Source organism: Protopterus annectens, chromosome 14.part0 (assembly GCF_019279795.1).
Source record: "Protopterus annectens isolate FY-2018-M chromosome 14.part0, PAN1.0, whole genome shotgun sequence".
NCBI classification, from domain to species: Eukaryota; Metazoa; Chordata; order Ceratodontiformes; family Protopteridae; genus Protopterus; species Protopterus annectens.
The window spans coordinates 965,743,171-965,756,776 of NC_056748.1; the positions used below are offsets into that span (position 1 = coordinate 965,743,171).

General features: G+C 38.1%; 1 protein-coding gene across 3 annotated transcripts in view; it reads right to left on the reverse strand.

Moving 5' to 3' along the window:
* Positions 1 to 253: 253 nt before the first annotated feature.
* TMEM72 (transmembrane protein 72) overlaps positions 254 to 13,606 on the reverse strand; it is a 238,527-nt gene continuing 225,174 nt past the window's right edge. For all 3 annotated transcript variants that reach the window (XM_044056763.1, XM_044056764.1, XM_044056762.1), the window contains one exon: positions 254 to 1,149. In XM_044056763.1, coding sequence (XP_043912698.1) covers positions 740 to 1,149 — 410 coding nt within the window. In that variant the 3' untranslated portion in view covers positions 254 to 739. The remainder of the gene's footprint in view (positions 1,150 to 13,606) is intronic.

Below are 13,606 nucleotides of genomic sequence, written 5' to 3' on the forward strand. Positions count from 1 at the left end.
ATACAGGTGGCAAATGTATTCCTCCCTGGTCTTGTATTGGATAAATGTCATTATTGTACAAGATATACAATTTAAAGCCCCCCCGGCATATGGATCAAAAAGGGCAAAGTCTATACTAAACAGAATTAGAATCATTTTAAGCAGTGCACACACAAACACACATACACACACACACACACACACACACACACACACACACACACACACACACACACACACACACACACACACACACACACACACACAGACACACACACACACACACACACACACACACACACACACACACACACACACGCACACACATGGGTGTGCGCGCCCCCTCCCAATAAAAAGTAAAAAGATGTTATACGGAATAAATATAACAGGATTTAAATCTAAGTAGCTGCCAGTTAGCTTTTTCTAGGACTCAAACTGTTGTCACTGTTGTTACTGGTAAATCTCACTTCTGGAAATGAGTCTGAATCCATAATCATTTTATGCCTGTGCAGTACAGTTTCAGAGCTAATAAAAACACTGGAACATTTCTAAAGGGAATACTGTTTTAGATGTTGGACTGAGCCAGTGAACACTGAAGATATTTAATACATTTAGGTAAGGCTTATGCAGCCTTTCTTGACCTGAGTAAAGTTAGAAGAAATCATTAAATCAAAATATAAAATTGTTTTTCCTACATATAGGCAACATTTGTTTTGCTCATGAGCAGACAGAATGACTGGACAGCATGGCCAGGCCTTTTTCAGTGGTTTCCTTTTTGTGATATGATGGGGGCTGTATCAGATGTCATATCCTCTGATTCACTCTCTTCATTCAGGCTTCCCATCTCTGACACTATAAGTCTAACAGCTACTTCTTCAAACTGCACCCGTTTTGTGTTAGAAATACATTGTGCAGCACTGAAGTTAGCAGTGATAGCTCTCCCATGACTGTCAGTCTGTGTGCCTTGTACTGGGGTGAGAAGATGCAGCCTGCCCTTTGCAGCATTAGCAGTGCTGTACATTTGTTCTTGATCTCTGCTGTAAAGAGTGCCCATTGTAGTCAGGGAATTCATGTAATTCTCAGAAAGACAATAGGAATCTGGTCCTCCCTTTGGCTTCTTCCTTTGGCTCAGTATAAAGTAAGCAGCACCAGTAATTATAAGCATGGTTCCTAGGGGAAAAAAAAAACATCAAATGACTCATGGCATTTATTTGACAGCAGAACTTTCTCAGATTGTAGTATACATCTTTTCTTGTGTTTACTAGGTGGGTGCACTGGTCTTTTAACTCTTTTCACCCACAACCTGTTATTGGTATATCAGTAATCCTAGTTAGGTTAATTAAAACATTATCATTTATCGAGTGTAGTAACAACAGGCCATGTAACACAAAATATGTTTTATATGTTCCAAGGGGCCTTTTCAATCCTGTCCATATTTATAATTACATTTATGACAGTACCTCAAAATGCCATATCAGCAAACCTCATCTGATCAGACTTGTAAGTTCAAAGTACAGCACATAAAAAAAAATCTGTTTTAGCTCAGACCTTCCCCCACACCCTAGTAATTATGTACCCAAACTCTGAGATCACATTACAGTGGGGAAAGGGTAAATTCACTGACTCCAGTGTTCCATGAGCTATCAAAAATACCTGCTGATACTACTCAAGCAACTGATTTTTCATCAGCTGTATTGGCTTTTCCTTTTTTGACTAAATAAACAGCAAATCAAATGCTAAAAACCCATATACAGATATATATATATATATATATATATATATATATATATATATATATATATATATATATATATATATATATATATATATTAATCTATGTTACCTATGTATATCTATATTATATGTATAAGTAAATCGCAAAACAATAAAATCTCACTACATCGACCGATGTTTTGTCGTGCACCTTATTTTGATGGAATGTCCAGTCAAAAATAATGAAGACCCAGGAAAACACCTCTCACACCATCCTGCAACTTAAATATAGCAACTCCAACAACGCACTAAGGGTGAGGAGAGTTGAATGTTCTTTAACCCCACTATTAGCCTATCTTGCATTAAACTGCTTCTACTACAAGAAGAAGTGGGAAATGACCAAGCAAAAGCCAATGATTCCCATTTTGAGAATTACAGCACTTCAACAAATGCATATAGAACACACTCTTATTAAATATACAAACCAAGCTTTAAAACGGAGAATGATGCTGCCATATGCTATTAACAGAATTCAGATTATCTAATGTTGTGCTATGCTTCTTCTGGTTTTAAATACATAATATAAGTAATAAACATACTTGGGTATAATTAGCACACAGCATGCACATGGCTGGTGTGATTTACAATTGTGACCAAGTATGGGCAGGATTGGGTAAACCTGCCATGCTGACACTCAGACATGATATACTGGTACAAAGCAATGATATTATTACAAAAGTTCATACCTCTTTGAAATAATGCCATGATGGAACTTTATTTTTATGTTTGCCTTTTTCTAATGATACAAGTTTACAAGAACAGCATTAAAATGTTGTACGAATATGAACAATTCTGCACAACTGAACATTGTACTGTACTATACATGGATTTGACACGAAGTTCCAGATTTTATTACAGAAAAGTTAGCATGGGTGATTTGTTTATTCGAGTAACAGTTTGTTCAACAATCTCACCTGCATTGTGATTTACCTTTCCTTCCTTTGTTGAGATGAATGTTTCATAAAGTATGATAAGTTAGTGCACAGCATTTATATTACCAAACAATGCCATTGTATAATGGAGTTTACTTTTAAACAGTTACATTCTCTGTGAGTTGTCTTCTATGTAAATGTATGATGGTATACATATATTTGCACAGTAAAAAGGTGACGTCAGTCCCCGTCTTATTAATGTCTTCCCATTTTTTAATCATATTTGATACAATGCACATGACTAATTTTGATTCAAATTATTTTAAGCTGGGAGGGGATTTTGATAAATATATATATATATATATATATATATATATATATATATATATATATATATATATTTAATTTTACAAGTTAACAGATGTGAAATACATTTTTTTTAATTTGAAAGCCAAAGTGAATCTTAGCTTACTGTAGATATTAATCTACAGTAAGATAAGGCAGATATCAGCACTTACTTTTCTTATCTAGCTGGAAGTTATATACTTACTTTACACTATTACTGATTGTTTTTCTCTTGCGTCTACATCTTTGTGGGTCAGCCTATCCCCTGAATTGGCCTAATTAATTAATTTTTCCATGCCAACTTTAACTTGTACTATCCCACAATCCGTTGCATCCTTAAAACCTGCAATCTGAAATTTTACTATCCTTTTCTGTACCTAGCCCCAAGCAAAACACCTCTCCCACACAGGATCCTCCTCTAGCTGTGTGCTCACCCAGAACTGTAAGTAAACTAAGGAAGCTTTTACTGAAATTGTTGTGTTTCTATGATTTTTTTTCCTGATTCATGCTTCCTTAGTGGAATAGAGCTAAGGTACAATTGTTACCATAAGTTGTTTGTTGACTGCAGAACTCTGTGCAATGTTATATATGTACAATAGCTAGGTGTCATATTTAGTGAGTGCTGTGCTAGTTGAACACTCAAAAGAGCCTGGACCTCAAATGCTTTTAACGGAAATTTAATATATTGTGCCTGCTTATTGTAGACTATGTGAATTTTGCTAGAGATGATACAGCCAGGAATGTATTACATTTTAGCATGCATTCAGAAAGTTTTCCATCAGTTTGTGTCAGCTTAAACATTCCATCTTGCAACTGTTATGCTTTGTAGTACTATGACTGATTGTTAACTTGCTAGATAAGTGGTAAGTCAAGTCACATTAATTTGCCCAACAGATTCTCTGTAGAGATTTTCTTTGTTTACATGTCTTATTGCTTGAAATTTCTTTGCTAAAATTGCTCTTTGTTGCCTGTTTGACTGTCTATAACCATACTGCTGGGCTGTGGGCTCTCCACCTCCCCTCCTGCTATCGGACTCACTTTCTCTACCTGTACTTACCATACTGTATCTTGTTTTCTTTTCCCTAAGTCCCTGTAACCTTCTTCTTCATATTCTACCCACTTTTCATTAGAACATCAAAGACACTATTTGTACTGCACAGTTTCGTGCCTTGGTTACTGACACCTGACTTGTGGTCTTTTCCTTTTTTATTTCTTAGTCCACTACCTATTTTCCCCGAGGAAAACATACCACTTTAAACTTAAAGAACTGGCGAACTGTGCATTCCGGCATTTCCTTTCTGCTATTGGGCATACCTACACCCTAAGGGAAGAGCCCAAAGATATTGTTTAAAAATTAAATTAAAAAAAAAAAAGAGAACATCCGTGCTCCTTAAATGACTTGCATGGAAGCTAAAAAGTAGGGGCACTCCAGTTCTTTCTACCTTCATGGACTGTTTTTAGTTTAGTAATTAACTATTTCTCTGGCAAGAGCAGCATTGAGGATCCCCCCCGATAATTAGCTTGGCTTATTATAACCCTTTCTTAGTAATGAAATACCACTATCGGCTGCAATTTTTCTTTTCTTCCCTTCACTATATCAACTACTATTACATCCCTCTAACTGGCAAGCCTCCTGTTAATCTAAGTTTATACTTTTTCTAAGTCTAACAAGAGAAAACTAAAATGAACTAAATAACTACAGTTATACAGCAACACTTACTTTTCCTATCTATTTGGAAGTTATATACTTACCTTATGCTATTACAGATTGTTTTTCTCTCTCTTCTACAGCTTTGTGGGTCAGCCCACTCTGTTTTGCCCAAGCGTAACAAGGATGTCACTTTGTTCCCTGACCCTACCCCCAATTTCCACCCACCCCCCACTACTTCTAAACTTATACAAACAAGACTTCACCCAATGATCCAGCATCTTATCAGGATATCCAACTAACTACTCCTGCTATTCTTAACAGTTAATCACTTACAGCCAACCGTTCTCAAGTAACACTCCATCCATACTTGCACCAAGCCCTCAAAAGCATACTTCTTCTTTTCTTTTTCTTTCAGCTGTTCCCATTAGGGGTCACCACAGTGGATCATCTGTTTCCATTTCTTCCTGTCCTCTGCATCTTGCTCTGTCACACTAACCACCTGCATGTCCTCTCACCACATCCATAAACCTTATGTTAGGTCTTCCTCTTTTCCTCTTACCTGGCAGCATCATCCTTAGCATCATTTTCCCAATATACCTAGCATCCCTCCTCAGCACATTTCCAAACCAATGCAATCTCGCCTCTCTGGCTTTGTCTCTAAACTGTCCAACCTGGGCTGACCCTCTAATATACTTATACCTAACCCTGTCTACCCTCTTCACACCAAGTGCAAATCTTAACATCTTTAACTCTGCCATATCCAGCTCTGACTCCTACCTTTTTGTCAATGCCACTGTCTCCACCCCATATAACATAGCTGGTCTTACTACCCTCTTGTAGACCTTCCCTTTCACTCTTACTTGTACTCGTCTGTCACAAATCACTCCTGACACTCTTCTCCATGCACTTCACCCTACCTGTACTCTCTTCTTCACCACTTTTCTACACTCACCATTACTCTGAACTGTTGATCCCAAATATTTAAACTCATCCACCTTTGCCAACTCTACTCCCTGCATCCTCACCATTCCTCTAGCTTCCCTCTCATTCACACATGTATATTCTGTCTTAGTCCTGCTGACTTTCATTCCTCTTCTCTCTAGAGCATATCTCCACCTCTCCAGGGTCTCTTCAACTTGTTCCCTACTCTCATTACATATCACAATGTCATCTGCAAACACCATAGTCCACGAGGACTCCTGTCTGATCTTGTCTGTCAACCTGTCCATCACCACTGCAAATAAGAAAGGGCTCAGAGCTGATCCTTGATGTAATCCCACCTCCACCTTAAACACATCTATCACTCCCACTGCAGATCTCATCGCTGTCACACTACCCTTGCACATATCCTGTACCACTCTTACATACTTCTCTGCCACTCCCAACTTCCTCATACAATACCACAACTCCTCTCTATGCACCCTGTCATATGCTTTCTCTAAGTCCACAAAGACACAATGTAACTCCTTCTGACCTTCTCTGTACTTCTCCATCAACACTCTCAGAGCAAACATCGCATCTGTAGTGCTCTTTCCTGGCATGAAACCATACTGCTGATCACTAATCATCACCTCCCTTCTTAACCTAGCTTTTACTGTCCTTTCCCATAATTTCTTGCTGTGACTGATGAATTTTATCCCTCTGTAGTTACTGCAGCTCTGCATAACACCCTTATTCTTAAAAATCAGTACCAAAACACTTTTTCTCCACTCCTCAGGCATCCTCTCAATTTCCAAGATTTCATTAAACAATCTGGTTAAAAATCCCACTGCCATTTCTCTAAAACACCTCCAAGCTTCCACAGGTATGTCATCTGGACCAATAGCCTTTCCATTCTTCATCCTCTTCATAGCTATCCTTACTTCCTCCTTGCTAATCCGTTGCACTTCCTGATTCACTATCCCCACATCATTAAACCTTCTCTCTTTTTCATTGTCTTCATTCATCAACCTCTCAAAGTACTCTTTCCATCTGTTCAGCATACTCTCCTCACTTGTAAGTATTTTTCCGTCATTATCCCCGGGAATCATCTCTGTATCACTGCTGGACAGAGGCACAACAAACTAATGGGTATAGTATTCTCATCCTAAGGGGTGGTGAAAGCCACACACACTCTGTCTAGGCTTATAAATGCCCTAGGGCAGATAGCCTAGTATGAACCTATGAACCTATGAACCTATCCTTTATCAACTTTACCTGTCGTACATCATTCCTAGCTCGGTCCGTCTGTCTAGCCAATCGGTACAGGTCCTTTTCTCCCTCCTTATGTCCATCCTTTCATACAACTCTCCATATGCCTTATCTTTAGCCTTTGCCACCTCTGTCCTTGCCATGCACCTCATCTCCTTACACTCCTGTCTATTTTCTTCATCTCTCTGACAATCCCACTTCTTCGCCAATCTCTTTCTCTGTATACTCTCCTGTACTTCCACATTCCACCACCAGCTCTCCTTGTCCTCCTTCATCTGTCCAGATGTCACACCAAGCACCTTTCTAGCAGTCTCCCTTACTAGCTCTGCTGTAGCTACCCAGCTGTTCGGTAACTCTTCACTGCCACCCAGTGCCTGCCTTAACTCTTCTCTGAACTCCACCTCACAATCACCCTTTTTCAATTTCCACCATTTGATCCTTGGTGCTACCGTCACACTCCTTCTCCTCTTCTTGATCACCAACATCATTCTACAGACCACCATTCTATGCTGCCTAACTACACTTTCCCCCATCACCACTTTACAGTCTCCAATCTCCTTCAAACTGGCCCTCCTGCATAGGATATAATCCACCTGTGTGCATCTCCCTCCACTCTTGTATGTCACCCTATGCTCTTCCCTCTTGTTAAAATACATATTCACCACAGCCATGTCCATCCTTTTTGCAAACTCCACTACCATCTGACCTTCTGCATTCCTTTCCTTAGCACCATACCTACCCTTAACATCCTCATCCCCGAAAAATGCTTCTAACATTCTGTCTTACCACTTTACTATTACTCCTTAAACATGCCACAACACCATTTGCTCAAACTCCAGCAAATCACTACTCACTAGTTACCTCCACTTCTGCATACCTCTATCAACATAGCAGCTATACTAATATCTCCCCCAGTTATTTAATGACAGACTAACATTCTACTAGGCTCCCAAATTCTTCACCACACCACATATTAAACCATGTATTTAACTACTTACAACTGTTGACATAAAAATATATTCTACACTATACACCTACCTTATTGCCATATTACAACAATGTGGACACATCCACCGAAATCCTGGCCCACACCCTGGCCTAAACCCTAGAACATATCCTAAAGACCTATATATAACGACATTAAACCTTAGAAGCCTATTTAATGAAATAGCCTCTTTCATACCTGGCTTGACCAGTCTTTGTGTCTTTCGGCTTTTCCCAGTTAGGGGTCACCACAGTGGAACTCTGGTCCGCTAATGATTGGCAGTAGATTTTACATGCTGGCTTGCCGGGCCTAACGCACAACCTTCAACGAAGGAACGCCCATTCACGCATGTCACCACACAGAAGACGCTCTAACTGAGAATCAAACGGGCGCCGTCTAACTGTGAGGTGACAACGCTACCGCAGCACCACCACTGTAGTCATACCTGGCTTGACCAGTACAAACCAGATATCCTAGCCTTAACTGAAACATGGCTAAATTCAATGGTAAAAGACTCAGAAATCTTACCCCCCAACTGTAACATTACCAGGTTTGATAAAACCAATAAGAAAGGTTGTGGGGTAGCCCTACTTTATCCAGACACCTTGAATATCTCACCTTTTACTCACAGCATCCTTACTTTCACAAATGCAGAGATACTTATACCCTTTCTAAACCTTAATAGGACCAAACATATCTGTATCATAGTATTATACATTCCCCCAGACAAAATATACCCATACTTGAAGACATGTTATCTTAGAGCTCACAAACAATTAACCATGAGACAATCATTTCAGGTGATGTGAACATCGACTGGCAAACACTATCTTCTCACAATCCATCCAATAGCATTATCATCTATTGTTTTATTCAAATCATTAACTGTCCTACTAGACACAGTAAAGACTATACCCAACAATCCACTCTAGACTGGATTCTTGTATCACATCCTGCAAATTTTTCTACTACAGGCACATTTCCCAATACCATAAGTGATCACCTAGCCACATTTGCCCTCAGAACCGCCACCCACTTACCTGTACAACACATCCTGAAAAGTGTCTGCAATCTAACTAACTCTTTTCAAGACAAGTTCTATGAGCTGTTAGAGAATATAAACTAGTCAATCCTGAAACATCTCCCTCTAGACAAGGCAGTGTAGTATTTCAGAACTACCTTTCAAAATATACTTAATACCCGTGCTCCTATGTGAACAAAAATAATCAAAACCAATCCTGCTCCTTAGTTAACTAAAGAATGCAAAAATCTCATAAAAAAAAAAAAAAAAAACAGGACATAACCTAGGATCACTGAAAACAAAATAATAATGAAGGAAATCTACTACAATACAGACAACTCTGCAACCAAGTAAAGAAGCAAGTAAGCAAAGAGAATTATACTACACCCCCATCCAACATGAGCTCAAAACTAACCCTAAAAGATTCTGGTCCTCCATCTCATCCCTACGTAACCCTGGGACCAAAAAACAACACTGGTCTTGCCCTGATCTCTCACCTCTACAAATAGATAACAATTTCAACACCCACTTCATGCAATCTATAGCTTCCCTGACCTCAAATACCACCAAATCTAGCTGCAGCTCCTCTGTTACAGTCAATACTGCCTCATCCTCGCTCCCGGACCCTCACCATGATAACTGACCAAAATCCATTATCTAATAACCAAACCAATTTCTCTCCTCAACCCATTCCTATACGTCTCATAAAAAATGTTACAAAAATGTAAACCTTTCTCTACCTCAGCAGATAACCTCCCACCAGAGTTAAATTAGTTGCTGACTCTGTTGCATACCCTATCAGTGTTCTTATCAACAGATCTGTCTCTGAATCTAAAGTTCCCTACATCTGGAAAATGTCACACAGTATTCCTATCCACAAAGGGGGAAGCTCTACTAAGCTAACTTCTGACCTATAGCCATTCTATCTCTCATCTCCAAAATATTAGAAAAATGCATTCACCTTCAACTAATGCAATACTAACTACAGAACAACCTACTTACCCATACCCAACATGGTTTCCATAAAGGCCACAGTACTTCTACAGCCATCCTAATTCACAATGTCAGTGAAGGATATTCACAATAAGACTGGAGATGCAGGTCACCTTAAATCAGTTTTATTTCTCGATTTATCAAAAGCCCTTGACACTGTATGATGCACCTTACTCCTGGCTAGGCTCTTCAGCCTAGGGCGTATCCCCCCCCCTCCCGCATTCAATGGTTTCACAGCTACCTAAACAACCAAAAACAAGTGGTAAAATGATTACATTTTGTCTGTCCCATTTTCCCACCCACACAGGAATCCCACAGGGTTCCATCCTTGGCCCTTTACTCTTATATCTAATATCGTTACAAACAACCTGCGCAGTTCCTCATCCCTATGAACACTCATACAATATGTGGATGGCTCACCTATCATCTGCACTTCTCCCTCTCTTCCTTAACTTCACTCAATCACACAACAAACTTTTACGGATATCGAAATCTGGCTCACTAACTCTCAACTCTACCTTAACCCTAAAAAAAAACAAACTGCTACTCTTTATGCCAAGAAATCACTCTCTTGACATACATCAGTTTAAAGTCCATTCTGCAGACAACACTGTTATTGAAATAGTCAATCACACTAAACTAGTAGGAGCTATTATTGACAATCAGCTTAAGTTTGATCTCCACATCCAACATTAAGAAAACCCATCAGGAAGTAGGCATCCTTTATAGGAACAAATGCTTCCTGAAGTCATCGACCAGAGTCACCCTCGCCAAAACCTTCCTTGTATCCTTCCTACTATATCGCACCACAATTCTCATCAACATAAAGTCCAACATCAGAGCCAAAATGGAATGTTGCTACAATAAGGTAGCCAAGTTTGCCACTAACTCACAGACCAATACATATCATTGTAGACCATTACATATGCTACAATGGCTCGAACTCCCTAACCATCTACATTACATCAAGCTCTTAGACTTACACAACATTTATAAACTGTTAGCATGCCCAGCCCTCACTCGTATAGTAAATCCTTATACCTCCAACAGAACCCTAAGATCTGAATACAATCCTAGATATTTTCAATCCCTCAAATCTACCAGGACAAATCCTATATTCTTACTCTGTAGCTAAACTCTGGAACTCTCTCCCCCCTTAACCACAAGGGCTGTTACCAACCTAGAAGCCTTCAAAACCTCCCTAAAACAACATCTAAACAATACGTGGATTTGCTCATGCTCTATTCCTTGATAAATTTACCTTAATGTACCACCTCTGACTAATTTACTTCTGACCACACAGAGGTTTAGTGATAGGATCAGGGAGCATGTTTATGATATATATATAGGAGAGCAGAGACTAATGCCCTAGCAAGACATGTGATGGCATCAGATACGACACACACATTTAAATTCATGGTAGTAGAGAAAGTCAAAATAGGTTGTAGAGGTGGCCCTATAAAGAACCTGGTACAAAATAAGGAACTTGAATGGATCATTAGGATGTGGGCTAATATAGGCAGAGGCCTAAATGCCAAAGTTTCTATTAAATCTGTACTTACTCATAAACCATTGTGCAGAAAAAAAATTTAAATGTAATTTTAAATATATTTTAAATATATTTTATAGGTTTATTCTAGGACTACAGACTAGACTTGGCACTTTAAGTATGTCTATTATATTGTTGTTAATTTACAGCTTAATAGTATTGTCTTAATTGAATTTTGATTATGATTGTCTGTAACTTTTAAATATGAGTGAGTAATGATTTTAATTGTCTGATGAAGTAGCTCTTGCTACGAAAGCACTCACCATTGTTTTACTTTGTCTGTGGATTAAAATGGAACTTTATCTTCACCTGCCTTGGTCCGGTGCCTCCTATATTTTTTACATTGGATACTAGTCTTTTTGGAGGACCAGTTTGCCTAGACCACAGTGTTGCTTTTCCTTCTAAATTTCTAACATGGTTTGTATTTTAGTTTGGGACACTGTGGATAGTGATAAAGCAGGCTAACAGAGTATTATTAAGCTTAAAATGAATGAAACATTGGAATGAAAATTCTTAATAATTTTCATTAATGGAAGCAAACGCTGTCTGACACTTGTGATTCTTTATGTGTGTGTTCAAAAAAGCTGAATTACTGCTCTTAGTCTTATAAGTACACAGTAATGAAAACTTATTCAAATTTAGAATGAAAAAATATAGACATCATTAACAAGGCATCTAAATTCATGAGGTTATCGATGATTATGGGTTCAAACTTCAGATAATTGAAATACTCTGAACAGAACCATGTAGAACAGATTTTGGACTTTTTTACCTTTAGATTTCAACCATTAATCCAATATGATTTTTTTTTTTTATTTTGGGGTGAAAAAGTTGCAAACATCCTATAGAGAAAAACAGAAATATGCTGTGTATTATCATTTTGCTAAAGCTATAGTATGCTTCATTGAAGGAACATACAAGTCCAAATAAAAGCCTAGTAAGGTATCAATAGATGAATTTCAAATCTGATCAGTACGTTACTTATTACTTGTGTTGTACAACAACTGTATAATGTTTGATGTTTAAACATCTGTCATGTATGATAATTTAATACTGTGTGAAAGGTAGACCCCTCCAGCCTTGATCAGGGAGTTGCATTATATACCCTAGATGTATTCTCACTAATCTTTCTGGTCTCCTTCCTTGCCATATCTTGTTTTGGACTACCCCTTATCCTCTTACAATCCTCTTATAAAACTTTCATAAAGCTGTCAGATGCACTCATAAATACATTTGATGCAGCTTATTTTCTGTTACCGTCTTTTCAGTGAAGTATGAACTTTTCAAGTAATTTGTGCTTCCTTCTCTTTTGGACCTTAACCTGCAAAGAACTTAAGAATTTCTTTTCTTTGCTAACAATCCATTCCAGCATCTTCAGTTTCAGTTTTTTTGACTCAGTGAAGGTGTCTGCTATTATGTATTATTTTCCACAATACAGAAAGATGTGCCTAGATTATAGGCAACTATGTAATCATACTAAAAATACCAGTTTCCGGCATGTTTATCCTTGCTTATGGTATAATAAAATTGTTAGTGACACAGAAAAATAAAGACATACCTCTTAATCTTTAATAGCAAGAAATCTAGACAAAGTCAAAACAAAGGCCCAGAATCAGGTACAATTTTTAAATATTGCTCTTATAAACTTAGAAAGTTGCTAGAATAGCAGGTTTTGCATTAGTGTGCATTTTCTGAAGGATACGAAGTCTGAAGCTCTAATATATGTCATTGTTTGGTGAAGTCAGTACTCAGTGATTTGCCAGGAAACTACAAATTTTATGAGGAGCAGACTAAAATATGAAGCAAAAATCTGCACATTCCGCAAAAATGTGGATATTTGAAAGGTATGACTGTCGGCATTCTCACTGAGTTGAATAAACTGATGTAATGGAAAAATAAGATGGTTAGACAATACAATAGTTTGTACTTGAAAAAAGTAAAACAGTCATCATGTACTGAAAGACAAAATTAAACATTATTGCACTGCTGTGCAACAGTGACTTTGCAAAATAAAGCTGCCTGAAATTAATATGGTCACAGTTTATAAAAAAAGGTTGGATTTTACAAAAATAAAATGTGCAAATATTCTCACATATATCCTAGTTATGTAAATGGCTGCTGAGGTAATTAGTTTGACTGGTGGGGCAGAGTAATGGAGACATAAATCTGACCCACATTCAAGTAGCATGAGTGCACACTGAGTCACAGAAAGAGTTGACCAACCCACGAGAATGGCCAGCTTAAATGC